This window comes from Aptenodytes forsteri, unplaced genomic scaffold, assembly GCF_000699145.1.
Source record: "Aptenodytes forsteri isolate BGI_AS27 unplaced genomic scaffold, ASM69914v1 Scaffold349, whole genome shotgun sequence".
Taxonomy (NCBI): Eukaryota; Metazoa; Chordata; class Aves; order Sphenisciformes; family Spheniscidae; genus Aptenodytes; species Aptenodytes forsteri.
This window is the reverse complement of record NW_008794452.1, coordinates 3951142-3975058: the sequence shown is the minus strand read 5'-3', so window position 1 is coordinate 3975058 and position 23917 is coordinate 3951142. Positions and strand designations below refer to the sequence as shown.

The 23917-nt window shown below is 37.9% G+C and overlaps 1 protein-coding gene across 1 annotated transcript in view; it reads right to left on the bottom strand.

Annotated features, from left to right (window-relative positions):
• The window catches only part of TET1 (tet methylcytosine dioxygenase 1), an 81424-nt gene that overhangs the window by 31511 nt on the left and 25996 nt on the right, over nt 1-23917 (bottom strand). The window contains exons 5-8 of the mRNA XM_009290536.2: nt 23657-23707; nt 6106-8638; nt 4777-4867; nt 4048-4141 (exon numbers count right to left, since the gene is read on the bottom strand). Coding sequence (XP_009288811.1) covers nt 4048-4141; nt 4777-4867; nt 6106-8638; nt 23657-23707 — 2769 coding nt within the window. The remainder of the gene's footprint in view (nt 1-4047; nt 4142-4776; nt 4868-6105; nt 8639-23656; nt 23708-23917) is intronic.

Genomic DNA, 23917 nt, shown 5'->3' with positions numbered 1-23917 from the left:
AAAAAACCCCTCATGTGTCTTGGGACAAATCAAAAGACCACACATGAATAACTGGTGAAAAGACAGGAAACAAAGGCTGGTATGTCTCCGATGGGAGCTCTGTAGAACTGCGTTCAAGCTTGTGCTCTTCAGCACATTTGTTATGGGTAAATAAAAGGATGACAACATTTGTTGATGACACTAAGCAATTCAGAGTAGTGAAGACAAGCACAATCTGCAAACAAATGAAGGAAGAGTTCATACTGCTGAGCGGACAGTAAAATGGCAGATAAAATTTACTGTAGATGTGCATATTTAATGCACATGGTGAAAACAATTCTATTTTTAGATAGAGATGGACTCTTGAGTTGGCCATTACCATGCAGGAATGAGAATCTGGCATAATGATAGAAAGCGCTATGAAAATGCCAAATCACTGCTCTGTAATGGAGAAAAAGCAAAAACAACTGCTAGGAATTACTGGGAATAGAGCACAAGGCTAAAAACATTATGCCAGCATTTTAACTCCTAGCATAAGAGAACAGGAAGGAAAAGGAGAAATAAAGATGACATTTATGAAAGGCAACTGAACACAAAGACACCGCCTCCAGCTCAGGGAACCACAGAGCTATGAATTACTGGAAACTAAGCAAGTCTTCTGGGAGGCAACTGCCCTGCTCTTACACCTTTCTGCTATCGGTCAGCACTGGAAGCAGGATATTGGCGAGAAGGACCTCCCCTGACCTGGCTGTTTTTATTGCTTCTTATCTCTTGTCTTTATTCAGAGCTGGAGCCTTAAAAATTACATTGCAATTCTGAATAAAGACAACAGATAGCAATGATAGCTTAGCTGATCCAAGCCAATGTCCACTGAAACCAGGAGAAGGAACCCATAGGAAATGGGTTTAATCCAGAAAACATTAAGACCCGAAACTGACCTCTTCTGAGGTCAGTGACATGTATCTTTGACTTCAGTGCAGCAGGATGATGCCTACAGCGAGTTACTCATGAACAACTAACAAATTTATAAACCATTTCACATAAACTGAGGTAATTGTAATTTACCATCAGACATACTGAGAACAGGAAAAAACCCTACACAAACCACAACACATCCGTTATGAGCTAAAGCACTGATAGAACAATGGGACCGATATGAGTCAAGTCACTTATCACTGGCTGGTTATAGGGGATGCACAGTAACATGAGACTTTTTATTACATGAACAGGCTACTAAGAATGACAGGCCAGTAATTTCAGTACTTCAAAGGGGTTTTTTTCTTTAACTTATTATGAAGAAGTATGATGAACTCGGACAAAGCAAAAAAGCAAAAGAAATCCAAACAGAAAAGAAAGAAGAGTACATTTACCCCGGCATACGTCACAGAATGGTAAGTTATTTTCTAATCACACAGTTATCACCTACACAGATATACAAACATTTGAAATCTCTGGCAAAACTCTATTAATTCTATTTTGACATAAAAATGAGACGATACAATTTCTGATGGGGGGGGAAAAAAAAAAAAATCAGAGGTCAAGCAGTCTCCTTGCCACTGCATATAGTGAAAACAATAGTAAGCTCATCTTCACTGCACAGTTTGGCTCATGTGGGTGTCAGTTGAATGCTTACACATACTACTACCATAAGGTTTCAAACCCTAGGTAGTATTTACTGACAATATTTAGGTTCAACTAATAGGAGCATTTTTGTCCACATCCAGAGGGACAAAGTATCACCCTAAAATATAATACATTAAAAAAAATACAGAAGAGACAGATGTTTCTTTCTTCTCAAAAGAAGACTGAAAGAGAAAAGATTCTGCAAGTTTATGGTAACCTGAAATCTAAGAAGGAAAACATCAGCTCCTTTTGGGGAAAGAAGTCTGTCTCAGTAAATGTTTAATACACCAGGCACATGTTTGGAGCCACTTAAACAAAAACAATTTAGGAGGGAATCAGTATTATGAAATGCGTCACTAACAGAAGAATGTATTGACACAAGTATTTTAGAAAGCCTCCTTTAATCTTAAAATGTTTCTAATGATCCACAAGTAAGACAAAATTATCTAGTGGAAATAGGGAAAATTAATTGGGAAAATAGTTCAAGATGATCAACAGATACATTCAATTTTTTCTTATCATATTTGCTCCAGCAGAGCTCCATCATGGTGCTCTCACCAGCAAGTCTCTCAGGAGCCCTAAGGCAATAGCTTGTCCATCTGCAAAGCAGAAATGAGTCTGTCCCAAAGTACACTGTAAATGAGTAAGTGAAAGTCTCTGCAGCTGACAGAACCTTGTGACTGCAATTATCAGAGAGCACAGCAAACTTTTTCCATATGCTTTCAAACAAATTTCACAATTATGTTTCTTTGGTCATAGCCAAAACCCAAATATGCTCCATTGTAAGGATTAAAATTAGCATTGCCAATGAGAAGTTAATGCAACACATTAAGAATACCAACCCCGAAATGTGTATTTTATACAGGATGAAACAGTTCTACAGAGGAGATTTCAGTGATTTCCTTCCCTCTCTTGATTGAACAGTGATACAGTAACAGCTAGCATTGGAAAAGCATTAATCCTCTTTAGGTCTGAACTCGCACACAAAAAAAAGTCACTGCTGCATAAAACAAGACTGGAACTTAAGTTAAATGAACATTAAAGCTTACTCTCACACACACTTCACATAGAGAAATGTGAAAATCTAACTAACTGGAGAGCAGGTCCCCATACCTTAAACCAGCCTTTTCTGCATGCATCCAAGTACTGACTGTCATACTGTACCCACGTTGGACACCTACAGCCATGCAGATATACAATAAAATCTACCATTTCTGTTTTACATAAAAGACAGTATGTTGACACTGGCAACAGAAAAATCAAGGTTAAGAGTTAGTTTTAAATGCCTTCTTCCTTTCCACTGTTCACAACTACTTCTAAAGTAAGATTTTTAACTCGTGTCCTCCATTAAAACTGAGTGTTTTATTTAGTTGAAACACTGAGAAAAATCATTCCATTCTTTTTGGGTCAGTTGTTTATGAAGTTAGTTTTACCACCTTTTTTTCCTGGATGCTGATTTGTTATTAAATATTATCTGAAGCAACATGCACATATGGGATTCCTTTCTGAAAAATAGTTTATGTATTGAGTATGAAAAACACATTTGGACTGTTCCAAACATAAGCAGTAAATGTTTAGCATGCAATACCATTCATGTACAATATGTAATAACCTTATTTTTGTCATGTAGTTACAAACGCTAGTCTACCAACTGTACAGTTATCTTCATCGTTTTTTCAATCAAGTTTGAAATTCCTAAACACAGCAATAAATTTTTTTGTTTTAACAACCAAGTTCTTTTATTATTTTCCAAAACTCAGTTTACAAGATTTCCAGTCTACTTTTTACCTCCCTTGGTGGTTTCAGCAAAGATTAAGGACAATCAATTCTTTCCAAGCTCTCTCCTGGAGCTTGTGTCGTTACCTCATTTCCTGGCTCCTATGAAGCAATGTGAGACAAGACTTTGGTGAAAACTATCACCATAACATTTACATTTCCAAATACTGAGTTCAGTTCCTCAAAAATAGTAATGAACTCCATGGCATATGAGATTGAACTTCCTCATGCATCACACACTCTTTTCTTCAGGTGTTCATACAACTGAGAAGGGTTTTAAAAAAATGTTACTGGATAGTTTTCCAACTCTCCCAAGCAATCATCCCTCCTTTTCTCTTTCACACTTCCCAATAACGTATTTCACTATACGCTCCAACTTTTGGACACTGTCAGGGTCTTCTTACTCTTGATCTGGTCATCTCTGCTAGCTCTGTTAAGCACCTCTCTTTCACACTCATTCAAACCACAGCATAACATATAGCACCACATCCTAAATAAAAAAAAAAATTGTTTTCCTCAGCTTCATCATTCAGGCAGACTTATAGATCAATTAAAAGAAGAACCAGATCTTCGTTGAAGATCAGATTATATTTAAGCTCAAGGACTACACATCATTTGATATTTAAAAGCCACACAAAACAATTTTACTGCTGTAACATAAAAACTTACCCACTTGGCAATTGGACACCCCTGAGAGCTTTTTCCTTCCTTTCCTGTATAAACCACTACCTCTATTCTTACAGCGCTTCCTTTTGCTCCATACCTGCATTAAAAAAAGTTCATGAGTAAAACAAACTGCTGTAGACCACTTTAAAACAGTAAACATTTTCAGTAAAACAAGAACAACAAATTTATTTTTACTTTACTGAGAATAGAAGAAAAACAAAGTATTTATACTGTCAAAAAATACTTTTAAATTTAAAATCCTATTTGCAAGAGTGATTTTTGACATCTTTCTTCTTATAACAAGCTTCTGCCACTACAGAAACATTATTTGGGGAAGAAAATGTTATCTGCATGTAAATCCTAGTGCACTTAGTCACTAATGTGACCCTTCTGTCCAATTTGCCACAGCTTCTTCACATGTAGGAGACCAGAAAACCTAATTCTGTCAGCTGCTCATCTCTGTCATTCCTATTGACTTCAGTGGTACCTAAGAGCATGCTGCACTTGAAATTCAACCCTGAAGTTGCAAGAGCTCAGAAAAGACACGAGTTTGGAACCGAAATGCTAGTGCTCACCTCATGCACATCTGAAGAAGAAAACACTTTACAAATGAGTACTGCAAAAAGTTTAGAAAAACAAAGCTAAACATAGCATCTGATTTCTCATAGCTCTTCTTCTTTCCTGCTTAGACAGTCAAAAATACATGCGCATTAAATGCTCAATTTTCCTTACCTGTTCTCCATTATTTCTCTTACAGCAGCAACACTTGGTCCTGTCCCGAGGTGTGTGTAATATGGGCCTTCATCTTTCTCTATAATTTGCTCTGTAAGCAGGTTGAGAAAACTAAGTTGGCATATACAAAATTTATTTACACCATTACAAGTAAGCTTAGAAATGGTTTACAGAAACATCTTCCAAATTAAATTACAACACATAAAATTTGTCTCTGAAACTTAATGAATAAAGAGTATGACAGATTTTTCTCCTCAGAGGCATCAAAATTATTTTATAATTATTTCCTCCTATTAATCTGCTAGTACTTTTTCTTTATGTTATAAAGTAATCCTAATTATAGTAGTATTTTTCATTCTTTACAAATTTTCATTACAGGAGCTGGCATATATTGACTAAGTAAGCTTCCCAATATCCTTGTTGGTAGGAAAACATTATTAATTCATTTTAGACAAGGGGGGGGAGGGGGGAGATTAACTGAGAGTCGTATATTACAGAACAGAAAACATAATCCAGGCCTCTTAACTAGCACTCTGTTGATTCAGAACATTAAAGCAAAGATGAATCAATCTGCCTGTGTACAATTTGTTGTTAAGTCTGTGACTTGTTTTTCCATCTGTGTGCTTTGATAGTCTGAAAACACAGCATGTCTAACACCATCAATCAAGCTGTATTTGCAAAATTCTCAATACTGAGTTCAGTCTGACATCTCATCCTGCAACGCAAATTATTACATATGTGGCCACCTCACGTGAACTCCACCTTACCTCTCCTTTCTGCAATGAGAGGCGTCTAGTAGCCTTTGACATGGACTCTAAGGCAAACTGACATCAGTCATCAAGACTAACAGTGACAGTAACAAGACCACCCACAACTATGCCCTGGCACTTACCTAACAGCATTTAGACAACAATGACAGTATACTGGGAAATTTTTGCCCAGCCCCTCTCGGGCAAAAACTAGTTCTAGACCATAAAAATCAGAATCGGATATACTGCAGATAAATTCACATAGAGCACAAGTCAGCAATGACAAAACAACAAACAGAAAAACTCCTTTTCCTCCTGGGTTTAAATTTAAGTAGAGAATTTAAACCCGCCAGTTGCAATACCAAAAATACTTAATTCTGCTGTGCTTTGCAGGCCCAAAGAACACCAGGCAAATGTTACAGAAAGGGAAAAAATAATTTTCTCCAATTTCCTAATGGCAAAACACTGATCCTTTTGAAATAGCTAAGTAAGTGTCAAGTACACTTCCTCACATTAAAGGAAGCAACATAAACACACCTCCATCTGAAAGGTACAGGCAAGAGTTAGCAAAAAGACTTACCAACACAGTCACAAGTTGGCAATTCAGATTGTCCTTTTTTTGTAGGTGTATCTATTAAATTTTTTGTAGGGGTATCAAGAAACTTCATAGGTGATTCAAGGAAACTGCTGAGCGTGTTTTTTGCTGGAGAACACCCTGAGTCACCTGTGCTCTGTGGGTGGTCAGTACCCAAACTGGTTGACGTCAGAACGGTCACTTCGCCCGCACACTCCATATTCCTGAGAGCTTCAACAGAACCTGGTACCTGGGCCCCACCACAGGGAACAGGCAGCACCTGCGACTTTGGATCTACTTGTTTTTCGACAGCACCCTGCTGAACGTAGGTTTTGTCTTCACTATGCATTTCGTTAGCTCTCAGGTTAAACTGATTAAAAGTTTGAGGCAAAGGATGCGTCTGACTGACATTCACTGTTTGCTGTACCTGAGAATTACATTTTTGTGTAAACATCTGTAGGTTTTCACTTGGTCTGTTCAATAACGATGCTGTTTTCAACTGTGAAACAGCCAGAGGATTACAGGACAGGTCACTATATTGGTTACGTGCAACAACTTCATTTTTCAGTGGATCAATGCCTAGTGGGTCACTGGAGCCTGCAGTTTTGATTTGCTCATTCACCACTTCAGAGCCAAACAACCTGTCTTTTTTTTTCTCTTGTGGTACCTCAGGTAAACATCTATGGAATTTTATCTGCGTTTGCGGAAGAAATAACCTAGGTTTTTCTTGTGATGCTAAAGTATTTTGATTTAGTGCTCTCTGTACTTTGGTTCTTGGAGATTTTTTTTCAGATGGAGCTATTCTGGAGTCCTGTGGCATGGTTTGACCAAGCTTGTGCAGTTTTGATGATATCCAAATGTCCTGTAACTCACTATGCTGGCATGACAACAGCTCTAGCTGGTTTTGATTATTTTGTTGATAGCGTGCTTCTTGAGGCTTCTTTTTGTGTCTTGGTTTCCATGGTACAGCATTTCCTTTTTTATTTGTTGGTTGTTTTTGCTTTAACAGTAAGGAACTATAATTATGCCGAAAAAATACAGATTCTTTTTTCTGCAATACATCTTGGTTATATTTTGGCTGCCTCTCGTGTGATATTAGATTAAGCAGTGATGCCTTTATGTCATTCTTCTGCTCTGGATTTGCCTGGTTTGATTCAATTAGCGCTGCAAGCTGAGTTAGTTGTGTAGCTACATCCTCTTCATCCTGGCTGTGAATTCCTCCTTCTTTGATTAAAGAACTAGCTTCCAAGTTCAAATCATTACAGGTTGGCTTTTGCTCTAACTGGCCAAGAGTGTCCAAGTTGTTACTTGTTTGCTGGACATTACATGAAGCATTGCAATACCGTGCAAGGGTGACTGGATCATGAGTGTAATTTTTCTTGGTAGTATATCCTGAAAATGATTTTGCATTAGATGTTAAGTCAGATAAAGTTTTGGTATCTCTTGAGGATAACTGTAATTTATACATCTCACCAGCCAGATTGGCAGGTTTATCACGCAATTCAGAAACTGAACTTTGGCCATTGTATAACACTGCCTTATTAGGGAGCTGCTTCTGCGAGTGAGCACAGTGAGCCAAGAGCTGTTGCTCATTCTGTAAGTAAGTGTCTTTGATTTCTTTTAATGCAGAAGATGTAAAGGAGGATGAGATATCCCTTTTATAACTATGGAGCAAGTTGGAAGTTGTTTCTTCTGTACATTCAGTCCTTTCAGTTTTAGCTGGTGAAGTTGTTTCTAAAGGGGCTTCAGATAACCGTGTTAAAGCTTCAATAGCTACAACCTGCTCTACAGTTAAATTTCTGTTTTTAATCAGGGACAAGAAAGTCGGCTGGAGTGAAGAATCCTCATGCTGTGTCCCTGTGTTAGGTACTTTGAAGCCATCCTTCCCTACATGCACTTCCTCTTCAGGCAGTGGAGGACAACACAAGCTTTCTTGCAGATCCGAAATGGAACCTGTCTGCAAAATTGACTTATCAGAATCCTCAAAGATGCTGCAAGTGCAGTTTTCCTCTTTCATTAAAATATTTCTTTGTTTTGCTGGGTGAACACAGCCAACACCAGTCGTCAGAGTGTTTACTATGTTATTCAGATTGGTACCCTTCATCCATTGCATATGGGAGTTGCTTGTCAAATCTGTCCTTTCCTCTATGGATACTTTTTTCAGCGAAGCAACTGCTTCCGGTGGTGAATAATGTAGGGTTTTTATGCCATTTTTGATGGTCTGTGCAAATGATTTTTTTGGCTCAGCTAACCGACTGGGAGACACTGCCCTTTCACTGTCTTCAGCGTTTTTCAAGTCTTCGTTGCCCGTCACAGTTCCATGGATATCTCCGTTGACATGGACACCAAAAGATGGCTTCTCGTTATGTGCCCACTTCTCTGCTTCTAAGCCTGTCATTCTTTCTTTCTCCTTAGACTGCACATTTTCAATGGGTACTGTTTGGTTTGTTTTCACCCTATATTTTTCACCATGACCACATATACTGCATTCCATGAGTTCTGGTCTGCGGCCATTTACTGGTTTGTTTTCTAAATTTGCCTATAAAATAAAAAATAAAAAATTTGTTGTAACAGCTGTTCAAAAACATTAAAAATAAGCATAAGATTTACAGCAATTAAACCCTACTTTGACAGATATGAGGAATATCCTAAGTAAGCACAGGCACAGACGTTGAAAAAAAACCCAGGAAGTCATAAAAAACCCCAAAGCCTAAAGACCCTATCCATATTTACAGCTGTTTTTCCCCACTGGGGGGGGTGGGCAGAGGAAGAAAGTGTGTGCATGTGGTGGTGGTGGGAGACTAAAGAAATGAATGAACAGATAAAGGATGTTAGCATTTAGAATCACATCTAAGGATTCCATTTTTAATGAATTTGCATAAGCAGATGAAAGTCTCCCTTGAGTTCAAAGCAGGACTGAAATCTAAAGGCTTGTACCACAGAAAGTTTAGTAGTAATTTGGTATAATTATACCGATTTGGCTAGACCAACAAACTGATACAACACTTGGCTGGACACTCTAGCAAGAATGGCTGGGTTTCAGGCTTAGTTTCAAGTCCTTAAAACATGACAAAACCTAAGCTGAAATGGAGAGTAAGCCAATTAACATTAGCTCACCTGAAAGTTACCCTCTAATCACTGTGTTTAGCTCTATATTTAAGATGGTAAGGGGGGGGTGGGCAGAGGAAGAAAGTGTGTGCATGTGGTGGTGGTGGGAGACTAAAGAAATGAATGAACAGATAAAGGATGTTAGCATTTAGAATCACATCTAAGGATTCCATTTTTAATGAATTTGCATAAGCAGATGAAAGTCTCCCTTGAGTTCAAAGCAGGACTGAAATCTAAAGGCTTGTACCACAGAAAGTTTAGTAGTAATTTGGTATAATTATACCGATTTGGCTAGACCAACAAACTGATACAACACTTGGCTGGACACTCTAGCAAGAATGGCTGGGTTTCAGGCTTAGTTTCAAGTCCTTAAAACATGACAAAACCTAAGCTGAAATGGAGAGTAAGCCAATTAACATTAGCTCACCTGAAAGTTACCCTCTAATCACTGTGTTTAGCTTCTATATTTAGATGGTAACTTCCAGGTTTCTGAACAGCCTCTCATGTAAGCTATCCTTAACAGTATTTTAGTAAACTCTAAATTCTAATATTTGGTTAAAAATATTCATCTTCACTAATATTAATCAATTCATGTGGTTGAAGCAATGTCAAAATCTAGATAGAGTCAGAATACTGTGTCCTGGGAAGAATATGTATGTGGGCCTTATGATAGTATTATGGATATGAAGTAAGGAGTTATGCAATTTAAGTTTAAAAAAAAATAAGGCAGGAACTCAGGCAGAAACAGCAATAAAGGCAGGAATCCAATTTTTATTACGTTAATCAAATTTGATTTCTATTTATATTAGGTTCTTTTAAAAAAAATAATTTTAAGTCACAATAGACAGTGCTGGTACTTAATCTAAGAGTTATGTAAATAATTTGCAGCCTTAAGCTCTACTTAACAAGAAAACTAGTATTACTTTTCAAATCAGATATAAGCAATACAACTGGTTAATTAACCATACGTTAGCACAGTACCCCCTAGCAGTTCCCAGAAAATAGCACCCAGTTTAATATAAAACATTCAGTTAAATCAGACATGGTTTTGTGGTCATACCAACTGAAGTGCATGGACTTCTCTGAGAAAATAACTCAGAAGAACAAATGCAAAATCGATTTATGATTAATCATAACCATCGAGATGGAACTGCCAGAAACCCCCAGGCAAAACAACGTATACGGACCCAGCTCCATCTGGAGCCCAGTGTTCACCTCACAAATGATTCCCGACTGATAAAACACAAAACCGGGAAGCCATAGAATGCCCTAGATATTATGAGAGGCATCATAAATTCTCATGGAAATGCTATATAAAAATATGTCCAGCACCTACGCAGCTAAGTCAAACCGATGGAAATCACATTAAGAAAGAAAGATACCTTATTTAATGCTTTTTCATTACACACAGATGCTGACTAATGGTCTGTGAGCCTGAACTCCTCTGGATCCTGGTGATTTTCAATCAATGATCCACAGACTCAGGGGATCACTGAGCAGTTTCTAAGGGATCCACAAAAGCAGTTAAGCAGCTCTATTGTTAGCAGGGGTAAATGCATTACACAGGCCTCTGCACCGTACCAGAAAATATTTTAAGGGTCCACCATGAAAAAGTAAAAACCCACAATTCTGTACCTGTGCAAAAGCTGAATTTCAATTATCTTAATTTAACTTCAGAAAGAACTACGATATGAAATTGCTGTTTTTTCTTCAGCGAAAGTATATCTTAAGATCTCTATCAGTCCAAAAGTTTTCCCAACTATGTAAAATTGTTATTAAAAATTATTTAATTAGACAATTAGGAGGCTGAGGAGATAGAAGCAAATAGATGAAAATAATTCCCCAGCATTTGTACATTTTCAACACGACAACACATTTTTGTATTCCCTTCATTTTTAAGAGGGTGTAACTCACTACATTTTAAAAAAAAAATCTAAGTCTGGTAAATTGAGAGCGATGAGAGGTGGGGGGAAGGGGGAGGGTTCATCCATGATCAGCAAAGATGAGAAGATCTGACACAGAGTCCACTGACAGCACTCAAAAGTGCAAAAATGTCATCACACTTCTCTTAACTATGTTGTTCCTCAATAAAATACTTTCATCTGACCAAAAAGCACTGCTACACTAAAAAATACTGAGGATATTCCCTAATCTGCCAGTAGTGCACAGGTGCAGTGCTGTGTCCCCAAAGACCGCAGTGATCTCAGCAGTAAAATGGGATTACTTTTAAAATAAAATTATTCCTCATACATCACAATTTCCACTAACATTACTGAAAGCTGCCCACATGCAATGAAGAAGAACCAGATGAATCATATCATTGGCATGATTTGGTCCATATTTTATTTTTCCACACAACGAATAAATATTATCATAAAATTGGACTTTTTTTTTTTTAAATCAAACGCTCTTCCTTTTGAGCACTACGTTGCTTTCTTTCTTCTGTTACTGAACTGCAATGAATCCTAAAAAATACCTTTTTCCTCTCTTACCAGACTTTCCAGTGGCCTTTTGTTTAATATGTGAAATTACTGTTTCCCAACATAAAGAAATGCAGACATACTAGCAGGGCAGAGGTCATTTGATACTTCTCCTCAATGTAAGTCTGGGAGACCAAAAGTAACAGCTCAGCAAAAACCTTTTGCAGATGAACAACCTAGGAGCAATCTATCTCTACCTCAAAACCTCAAAAAGGACAAAAAAAAAAAAAAAAAAAAAAAGTAGTGAAAACTATAGAGAAGGATACCACAATTCCAAGCAAGAGTCTTAAAATTCATGGAAGTTAAGCACGTGTCTGATCTGATTGATTTCTAAATCCTTTATACAAGTGTAATGAAAAGCTGAAGAATAAACTGGATCGATAAAAGTAATTTCCTCCCTTCCTCATTAAGGACAGCACTACTCTATCTGGAGACATAAAACACTAACAAATCATGCTCAAGCTTAGACTCTGCAGTAGTTAGTGCTATTAGGACAGGAACCATAGAGTACAGTCTGCTGTAGCCATTGCTGTATTACTTAAACTTCAACCAGACGTTATCTCTCATATATACACACACACATATACACACACACACAAAATTCACTCCATGAGCTAATGCTTCCAGCACATACGGAAAGCCAGTTACAGCAAATCATTTCACCAGTCTAAAAAGGGTCAGACTTTAATATTAACTTTTCTTTTAACGCAAGAGGCCTCTGAGGTAATGCAAAGAGTTCACCAATTCACAATCAAAATACAATGCTAAAGCAACCCTAAAGACATTTCCACATCTTCTGTACAACAGAAGCCATAGGTTTATGTCTCGTTTCAAACCTCTATAGGTGGTAACAACACATACTGTACTAAAGGACACAACCAGAAACAATTACTCCCATAAACCAGAAGTAACAGATGATGCCCAGATCAACTACTGACAAAATGGCTCTACAAGCAAGCCGTGACAAGTTACACAATAAACAATGCCAAGTCCCCTTAACTAGCCCTCCCTATAGAATTCTGCCCAGGTCCCCACAAGAGCACAGTACCCAACAGATTAAAAAAAATACTTGCACCTCCTAGCTTGTGCCAATAACCAGGATGACCTGAAAGGCAGTTCTTCTCAGGCCACAACATTCATCAACATAAAAGGATGAGTGGGTGAGAAGTGCTTGCACTTTGCATCTCTTTTCCATTGCAGTGCAATGGGTAAGTTTGGATCCTGTCACAGTGTCTAAAGCCACGTAGCCAGCCCCACAGGCCCTTCCACGTTGGCACAGAGCTGGCAGCTCCTCAGAGCTCAAATACCACAACAGAAGTTTTCTTTCAGAAAAACTGTTTGGAAAAAAACCCAAACATACTTCATCTAACATTTGAACAGGGTGTTTTATTCATGGTCCAACTGTCAGATGTCACTGCTTCACCAAGAGATATGAAAGCACCAGCCAGCTGACCAGCAGCAATTTACTCCTATGCAATTTATTCCTACTCTCTAGCATCTGCTCCCCAGGACATGCAGAAATTCAGCTGAATCCAGGACCTGCACTGTACAGGACCAACATACAGGGATAAGGAGATAAGATATGGACAGGGCAGGGGATAGGGAGACAAAGCACAGGTGTGGAGAAACAGTTGCTTATGCTGAGTGCTATGTAGAAAGCCATGCACTGGTTAGAACAGAGACGAATGTAAGGCAGGATGCCACGGAAAGTATAGGCCACCTTCTAAGTACAGCCAAGTTTTTTTGCATTCCAAAATAAATGCAGATACAATAATACATTTAAGGATAAACATCTATTTAAGACCACACGTGTTTGACTACTGTGATGCAGACAACAGCAATGCGCTGTAAGTTACTGCCCAAGGCTGCAGCCTCAGCAGGGTTTCCGAGCAGGCCACCAGCAGAGAGAGGAGAACAGCTGAGTAGGGGCCATGCTGCAAGCTGGGGCATATTCCCATGAACCTCACCAGAGGCATAACGCAATTACCACCACACTTGCCTAACAACCATGGACATGAAACAGCCTCTTAGTATATCACACTTCCACAGCAGCTCAGGTAAGGCACATATTCTATAGGTCTTCATGCAAGGAAACAGATTGTGGCCCTTTATTAATGTAACACAGCCTGCATATACAAGATGTTTTGTTCCTCAAGAGAACAACATTCACAGATGGCACTGAGGGACAGGACAGGTAACAATTCTGCATTTTAGAAGCTATTGCAATCAAAGCAAATAACCTCTACTCTTGGCAAAATGATGTAGACAAGTTTTAGCAGAGAGGCTGGTTTACATGGAAACTCAGGGGAACAAGAGGTTCTGCAAATCTGGAGAAAGCTACCCGACCTGGGACACGTGGCAGAGATCGCTCAGGACGCCCGGGCTTTCCTGGAGGGATCCCCCTCACTCCCAACTCCCCGAACCCTGAGTATGAAATCCACCCAAAGCCACCAACTTGAGTATCACAGCAGGTACCATTTCACACTGGATCTTATAACAGCTAGAAAGTCTGCTCTAGTTGATGATGTATTTTTTTTTCATATCCGTAGCCACAACAGCAAAGAACACTCTCCAAGCTACAGCTTAGCTCTCTCCTTCTCAGTTTCATCTCCCTTTTATCTACATTTATATCCTCTTTGCTATGTTCTTCAAACACCAGGCAGCTTTCCCACCAGAAAAGTTCCTTATCTTGTCTTCCCATGAGGAATTAGTATATTATGGCCTCAAAGTCTTTACATCTTTGTTCTCTTCATTTTCTCTCCTACACCATTACCACAGTCCTCCTGCCCACCTTGCGTAACAACTTCAGTGAGACCACTTACAAAGAAGATCTACAGTATCAGACCCTAAAGGATGCACTTACTAACAAAATCAAAAACTACAGGATACTAATTCTGGCCCCAAAGGCTTCAAAATGGTGACCCCCAGAGAAGTGTATTTATTGGATTACTACTTGAAAATAGGTTCTGTTAGCCACAAACTCAAATTATTGTTTCCGTCAACCCTGAGCTCTAGGTTGTGAAAGCTACAAACAGGAGCAAGAAAAAATACAGAGTGAAGGACATCCCATTCTCCTACACAGACACCCAAGAAGTGGATGTGTTAAGAAAGAAAAAAAACCCCAAACATTACAGTACTTTTTCTGCCACAGAAGCAAACATAAACAAGCATCTTGCTTGGTGGTTTTTGTTTTGTTTGTTTTTTGGGTTTGGTTTGGTTTGTTTTTTACTGGTGTTTTGAATTACTCAATCATTTGTCTTCAACACTGAAACTGAGCACTCAAAGAGATGCTGGCAGCTCTGAAAAATATAGCACTCAATTAAGCCACAAAAGACAAATGATACAATCAGCAGCAATATGTATTCCCTAATACAACCTTCCCCTAATGTGCTTTAACTCAAATGCAGAGATGAAAGAAATTCAGTCTTTGAATTTATCCATCCTAGCTAATGTCTCTTGTGGTCTACTCATTTATGAAACCATCACCATAGCATTAAGAAAGTACCACCTGGCCCTTAACTGTAAATGGAGAATGATCACAGTGTTCGTAACAGGGTCTTCAAGGAACAGATCACAGCTACATATAATTTTTAGCAATGACCTGAAAGAACAGTGAAATTAATACCGATAGAAAAATAGCAAATAATGAAAAGATCAGACATGATGCTTCCTAAATTAACTGGCAAGCCACTGCAAGCACACATTTCAATACAGCTAAAGGTGAAGTTGTGTATTTAGCAACAAAGACGTGGGACTATATTTACAAAATGCAGGTTTGTATCTTAGAAAGCAATGACTTTAAGGAGGACATTAACATGGTCAATAATCAACTGCACAGTAACTATAGAAACTCCTATTGCAACTTCATGGCCAAAAGGGTTAGTGAGATTCTTGGGTGCATAAATAACAATATAATTAGGAAAAGACGGGTCACTTTCTATCCTGTACTTGGCACTTTTGCACCTGCTAGTGGAATAAAGCATCCATTTCTGGCACTCCCAATTCAAGCAATACATTGATATGCTGAAGAGGGCTTGAAACATCTTGAAGTGAAAGCCTCAAGCTGACTCTCTACTCACTCTCTGCAATTTACCAAAGAAAACTGAAAAGCCACAAACTGAGGCTAAGTCTATGTGGAAAAGAAAGCTGATTAACAGAAGGCTCCTTGTTCTAGCAGACAAAAGTATAACAAGACTCAATGACTTTAGTTAAGGCCAGAGAAGCCTGGACTGGAACTACGGCGCACATTTTTGCAGCGGGACAGAGAAAGAGTAAAGAATCTTTTAAGCATCTTGTTAGGTGTTTTGATGCACTTTTCATCCATTGGAATTTTCAAATTCAAGTTCTGTGTTTTTAAAACATGATGCTTAATCCAAATAAATTGATACAGTCTTCCAACCTCTCAGGACAAGAACAAGTGATCACAATGATCTTGCCTGGCATTACCATATGTGAACCAAACTGACATAAGTTAATAATTTTCCTTCAGTTTCAGTTCAGTAAAGATCTGAACTGCCAAGGTAACTTAACTTTTCAGTTCCTATAATCTAACCAGGCAGATATTCAGCTCCTTAATTTAGGACCCAGTTTAAGTGCCTAACCATCTGTTGTACAACCAATTATATTATTTACAAGTTGCTACATGCTGGTAGCTGCTCTCAGACCAGATCTGCTAAGGACACACAACACCGTAAGTTAACAATGCTTATCAGCCCTCACACACATATATCCTGTTTTCCCGTCACTCTGAAATACCAGTGCAGGTCCCAGTTACACATTGCAACAAGTCACATACAAGTCTTCTCCAAATTTAAACATCTGTATTATGGGTATATTCTAGCCCGGTTTTAAAGCTGATGAGGGTCCACAAGACTAAAAGGAATAACTAATACTCTTTAGCAATAGAAAAGTTGGTGATAGACATGTATCAGAGGAACAGCTAAAGGTAATTCAGATAAACGAAAGAAAAATAGTCATGCCGATCACTTAAGCCACCAAGCTACAAGGCTGCAACACTATTCAGGATTTTGCATCTATATTTTGCTTATTCTCATAAGGAAAAAAGCCTAAAAAATGGCAAATGATGTTTCTCTTCTATCAGAGCTAGCACAACTATGGTTTTAAATAAAGCTCAATATGGAATTTATACTGTATGTAACTTCCACTTTCTCTTTACAGGAGTACCAACTTTCACTCGCACACTGGAGTAACAGCAATGTTATTCTGGAGCAGCACTGCAACGAGTGGTGTTTCCACTGCAAAATTCAGACCGTGATCATCTGTCACAAAAGTAAATGCTTTACATTTTTAAACACAGAAATTTTTCCTCTTATTCACAAGTTCAGCAAAACCTTTATTTTAGGAAAATTAAACATAGAGCCAAGTTTTAAATACAGACAACACCAAGAAAACACTGATTGAGAAAGGAATTCACAGTCAAGTGTCAAGACACACACCACTCAATTTTAAGTCAGCCTTGAAAAATCCCAATATTTGAAAAGGCTTAATACTAAAGCTGTTAGGACAATAAAGACAGCCAAATATATTCTATATACTAATTTTACATAAGTTAATGAAAAGTGATTATTGTTAGTTCCTTATATGTAATTCCTGTTTTCTTTTTTCTTGATATTGGTTAAGTTTCATGTATTTGACATTTAAAAAGAAAATACCTTTATAAGAACGCATGGATTCTTCCTACCTCCCACATGAAATCCTATAATTACAAATTTATTTTAGTAGGAAAGAAATCTTTTGGTCTTTACAGAGGCAAGGCTCCTACTAATGTCAATGGGAAAGTTTGCTGCAGTAGTATCTGCTAAATTAACTTTCTCATACTCAGTAACACTAAATATAAAAAAATCTTAGTATAATATCACAGAAAGAAAAAAACCACAGAAGTGAAAATCTGGTGCCACTCAAGTAAGTTTGGGGGTTCTCACTGATTTTCTCCCACATCAGTTACCAAAAGCAATAAACAAACTTGCTTAGCAATACGGTATCAGATTCTAAACAAGTAGTGCCCATTTTCAAAGCATTTTCTAGATATTACTATTTATAAACGTATGGACAGACAGCAAACACTGACAACAGATTTCTGGAATTTGCAGCGCCATCTCAATTACTTCAATGCCTACATTACATGCAGCAAGCACAAGTATTCAATAAAGCTCATAATTCAGTAGTAAATACAAATATCATCAACAAAACTACATACCTGGAAGAGGAAACCAGTATTTATTTCATAATACTGTAACTTCACTAAGAACACCTAAGCAATGTATCAATATACCTATGCATCCGACCTTCAGCTACACATGTACATTTTCCTTCCTTCCCACAAATTATGTTACTTTTACTGATTATTTTATGACATTTTTGATCACAAACACATTTTCTACCTTTTTAAGGAGCTCCACCTCTAAATCCACTAAAGTGGAAGACCCAGCGCTGCACTAAAACACACGGTGAGTCAAGATCTACAAAGAAATAGTGATTCAAAACGTGCAAAAACCCTCCAAAGCCACTGTAATCACTAGGTTCAGCCTCGCCTTACTCGACACTTCCCAGCCTCATTGTGCCTCTGCCTCCACCATTCCGAGGAGGACTGGCACTATCCTCACAACTGCTCTGCTACAGCAACAAATGAGTTAAATGGAAAACCCTACTCCTCCCTGTCCTCCTCTTAAGGGCAGTGTCCCTTTCTTCCTTTGACATTTTGGGGAGCTGGCTTGCAGGGGCAAAGAGTAGCATGATAGTGCTGCTGGGCAAGCAGCGCAGGGGTCCCGAGAAAGAGGTGGATGGGAAAGGGAGCAGCACTGACGTAAGGGAGCTCTGCAGGAACAGGGGGGCAAGGGAAGGAGAGTGTCTCTGCGTTCTACCCAGCTCACTCTGCACCACAGGAAAAAGTCCACAAGGGACAGGCTTCAACTTCCCCAGAAACTGGCTGGAAAAATTAACAATTAGAAAATTACTAGAGTAAGATTAATAATTTACAAACCATTTACAAAGGCCTTCTTTGTTAGGCCTCCATTCAAAAAATGTCTACATACATGAGTAGTCTTAGCAATACTGTACAAACAAAATATGGAAGTGCTTCATGTGTTCACATGAGTGCATTCATGTGGAAGTGCTGGAAAGGCTGCATGTGGAAGTGTGCTACTGAAGTACAACCGTAATCATGCCTGCGCACATCAAGTGAGGTGCATGAGCCTATCAAGAGCAAAAAAAAAATGTAATCCCATTTAAACAGACACATATCCAGCTTGAAAAAGATCAAAATTAGAAGAACATTTCTTTCAAAAAATGATAGCTAGATTTTTTTAAACTGAGTTAACAGCTAAGTTACTTATTTATTTTTAAAAATAAAAGTTAACTAATTTGTGTAGGCTACTCACATACCAAAAGTAAGCTCTCCCTATCAAAAAAAGGGAGCAAAAAGGCACATAAAAAATAGGCAGACGCTTTCAACCAGTACTCAAAGCAATTTTAATTGGTATTTACTGAAGGAATACGTTCCAAGGTGATAATGTCCCTTTAAAACACACAAAGAATAAGATAAGTATTTTCTGGACAACATCCTGTCCAACTCATATTACACCATTCTGTCTTCTTCCTTTATAAAATTCCACTGCAGTGCATTTCCATCCATTGACTTGCTCATATCTTATTTTAAAGGGGGAAAAAAGTAGTAAAATTTAATTTCTTCCAGCTAAATATTCTGGCAGATATTTAGCACTAAAAACATACACCATCATTTAGAATAAATGTTCAAAATCAGTTCAATCCATGCTCACTCAAAGCATTATCATGAACATTAGCAGTTACTTCCCTTAACTCTTGTTAACACATATCTAAGCTTGACAAAAAAAGTGTATTTTTAATTTCTTTGAGCAGCAAAACTAAAACTGCATCGTAAAAAGGGCAACAGCAGGTCTGCCAAACCAACTTTATATTTTAAAGTTGTTTTTGATAAGAAAGACTATGCTTTGTACGTGTGGAGGAGAAAAATTAAGAGAGTGCTCAAGTATATATTTGTAGTTTTGATGGAAATGAATATTTTACTGGTTCCTAATATGATGTTTATAACCAACCCAAAAGTTCTAGATACTGAGTCATCTCTGGCTTTTGGCTTGGCTTAAACTGAATGGATTTTACAGAGTTTAGCAGGCATCGTTCGCACTTTTCTGGCACACACGAATACCATTATAGTGTTTATGCATAAACACGCAAGCAAACAGAATCCGTCGGAGAGCAAAGAATGTGCATGCAGTTACAATACTCACTTAGCACTGCATATATTATTCTGGATCTCTCCCACAGTCTCTTCCTTTTTTTTTTTTTTTTCCTTTTTTTAAATCTCCATCAACGCAGCAAGCATCTGTAGCCTTGGCTCCACAGAACCTAGTAGAAAGACCATGGACTGTACTTCTTCATCATCTGTATCTTGACCTGTGGGAGGTTTCCTTACTGGTGCCACTGCTGTCTATACTTGATAACTGTAATTTCCCTGACAATATGATACCATGTTCAACTGTCCCATTCTTCTGAGCTCTGTGTTAATAAACTCGCAGGTGACTGCAAACATTTCCCCACTGTTAAGGAGAGGTGCATTGCACTGCCCAAATTGAGTGAGAACACTGCTAAGTGGCTAAAAGGAAAACGATAGTAAGTGAAGCAGGGTGTATAATATGCCTTTTGAAATGCAGGCGAATTAATTTTTAAGTATGAATCCCTTCTATATAGACTTTCCGTTATCAGGAATAAAATTAAAGAATTGTCTGCTTAACTGGGGAAAACACACAATATAAACGGTAAGAAAAACCATGAGTATATTCCTTCCTTAGTATCCATTACTATGAACTCACAAAGACTCTTTCTTCAGTGAGCATTTGCGTGCTAGAAGTGATGAATATTTCAGATGTTCTTTCAAAATAAACATGGAGAACCTAATACAGTAGTTGTGGCACAGAAGAATTTCCTAAATGACTCCTCCTACAATAACCAGAAAGGAGCACTAAAACACAAGTGTGGAAAATGACAAATAGTAAACGAAAGGTACAGTATAATAGTATGTATCACTTTTAGCCTTAATGTTTGTATCTGTCCAACCTGTTTTCAACAGGAAAGCATTGCTTACTTTCACCCTGTACCGAAGAATTCATAAATATGTTGGTCCTAAGAAGCACAATTAGAAAGAGCACTAGCCCTCCAAGTAAATAAATGTACATCTATAAAACTTAGCAGGATTAGAGAAATACTAACTCCGTGTATTATTGGAAGAGAGTACTACAAATCCTCCTCTAAGAAAGTTTACAATACTATTTGAAGCAAAATACAAAGGGGGGGGAGGGAAGGAAATATTCTGTTAAAATCTTGATGTCACTGGTTAAAACACAAGTGTGGAAAATGACAAATAGTAAACGAAAGGTACAGTATAATAGTATGTATCACTTTTAGCCTTAATGTTTGTATCTGTCCAACCTGTTTTCAACAGGAAAGCATTGCTTACTTTCACCCTGTACCGAAGAATTCATAAATATGTTGGTCCTAAGAAGCACAATTAGAAAGAGCACTAGCCCTCCAAGTAAATAAATGTACATCTATAAAACTTAGCAGGATTAGAGAAATACTAACTCCGTGTATTATTGGAAGAGAGTACTACAAATCCTCCTCTAAGAAAGTTTACAATACTATTTGAAGCAAAATACAAAGGGGGGGGAGGGAAGGAAATATTCTGTTAAAATCTTGAAAGTGTCACTGGTCAGATGCCCTCAATCACTACCAATCATTAAATTAAAGGCTGAAGTTATAATTCAATAGATACAACAATACCACCTCACACGGCAGTCCCACCAATAACAAAAGCCAGGTTAGAGTCATACACCAGAACGTCGTATTTCTAAAAATGCCCTTGTAAAGAAGTCTGCAAATTATGTCGCTTTTTCTAAGGTTACTGCAGCTGACAGAGGTATGAAACGTCACTTAAGATGACCAACCTCCCTCCTCCCCGCTAAAAAACAAAGGAAAACCCCACCAACCCCAACCTAGAGGTTTCATGAGATGCCTTCAGGGGTACCATGCCTTAGTTGGTGCATGCAAGTGAATAAACTCTTACAAAATACACTTCAGCACCACAAAACAAAGACAAATACTAGAAAACACAAAGAACAGTACCTAAAACCAAAGAGGAAACACTGCAGAATCAATTCAGCAAAGGAAAAGTCAAACCAGAAATAAACACAAGTCCAATGACTAACATATGATACTATGCACACACAAAAACAGACAAACTTTTCCGTTTAAGAGTCAAGGAAAAAAAAACTCTTCAGAAGGCTTTTTGGAATGGAGAGGAATGACAGCGTCATATTACATAGCAACCTGCCCTGCCACCAAATCAGAAACAGTGGTAAAATGAACTCAAAGAGAAAAATCTGAAGACCCACTATGAACCCCTACTGTAGACAGACCCTAATACAACATATCTGCCTATCACCAAAAAAAAGATTTTTCACGCTTCGACAGGTGTCATACCAATTACGTGTTACAAAACTGAATGACTCATTTACAAACAGTCCTTATTTTGCACGCTACTATCAACTTAACCGCACAAAACATAAAACTTTAGCATTTGTTCATTCTAAATACACCTATGCGCTGTGTTACAAGAGCAGCAGTAATTAAAATGAGTAATTAAAAGCATGTCCATCACTTAATGAAAAATGCTAATTTTTTAATGGATTTATTTATTTAATGAAAGAAAAAGAGCACTTGCTAGTCTTGTACAATCACAATTATTGTTAGCATACAGGGAGGTGGTTTGCACAACTACTCCCACATGAAGAGACAGACACCCTTGAGGTTGGACATACTTGCAAGTCAAATAAGGTTATTTGCTCCTTGCTTAATCTTAACTTTTAACTTTTCTGTGTCTTACAAAATTGTAACTCCTTTAACCAAGTTTCTGTAACATGTAACAGTGAAGACAAAACTGATAAGAAATTGGGATGTTTTCAAATAAAATTACACTACGGACACACAGCATTTATCAAATCCATTATGTCCAATAACTTCTGAAATTTTAATGTACTGAAACAATACCAAATTCTCTTATTTACATTTAGCTGCTATAAGAGAATAGTTCTACAAAGTAAGTTTAACAACATATATTTTTCCATGTTTTCCTTAGCTTCATCTTACATGTACCATCCATCTTACTTGCACCATCCATCCTCCAACATGTTTGAAACAACAGAATTAATGACTTACTTCTATTCAAAAGATTCTGAAGACTAACTGAAAGATGCAATAGCAATGTGCTACCTGTTACTTTAAAAAACATTAGCCATGAGTGTAGTAAGTCTGTATTTTGTTATAAAAACTAAGACATTTCCATTTGAAACACCAATCTTTTTTTATCACAAAAGATAGCTATTTTAAAAATCTTGAAGAAACGTGTTACCACGTGAAACTGAAGGCTGTTGTAAGTTTACAGAATTTTCAGTTTCACTTGAGGTGTTGTGAAGTTTAAAGAAAAAAGGAAATCAAAACTACAGCAACGTATGCATAAAACTTCCACTTCTGTTAATTTGGTTTGCGTTATAACATTGACTTCTCGCATTAAATTTCAGATGCCATAAAATCTGTATACTAAAAACCCCACCAACATTCAACTGTTACCTTTGGAAGGATGAAACTAGGAATAGAGGAAATTAAAGTGAACCTTCAATGCAATGGAAAGCGAACTTTTTGGTCTGCAGACTTGTGCAGAAAGATTCAAATATGTATACAACATGCTGGAGAGAAAGAGGAAGAAAAGAACATGTTCTGTGCTTTTAAAATTAGCTAATCTCCTGAATAGCTGGAAAGCGCCGCTTCCCAGAAATTAACCCTTTGGTTTCCTAATCTATATGACAAGAAAACGCTGCTGAAAATGGGAGGGGATAAATATTAAAGCAATCGTCGGTTACCTTTAAAACTCTTTGCTTCCTCCTCTGAGGTCTTTTGTTTTCAGTTAGAACCTAAAAAAACATCAAATTGCAGAATAAGTTGTGGTCACAAAGGCAGATACCTCCGATTTTATTATCAAACTGCAATATTTCTTAAATACCCAGGATGCTTTACATGCGGCACTTTAGAGGGCTGACGGAGGCTCTACGCGGCCCCTCCACCGCCACCCCGACACACGGCGACGCCGGAGACGGCCGAGGGGAGAGGCCCCGCCGCCCCCC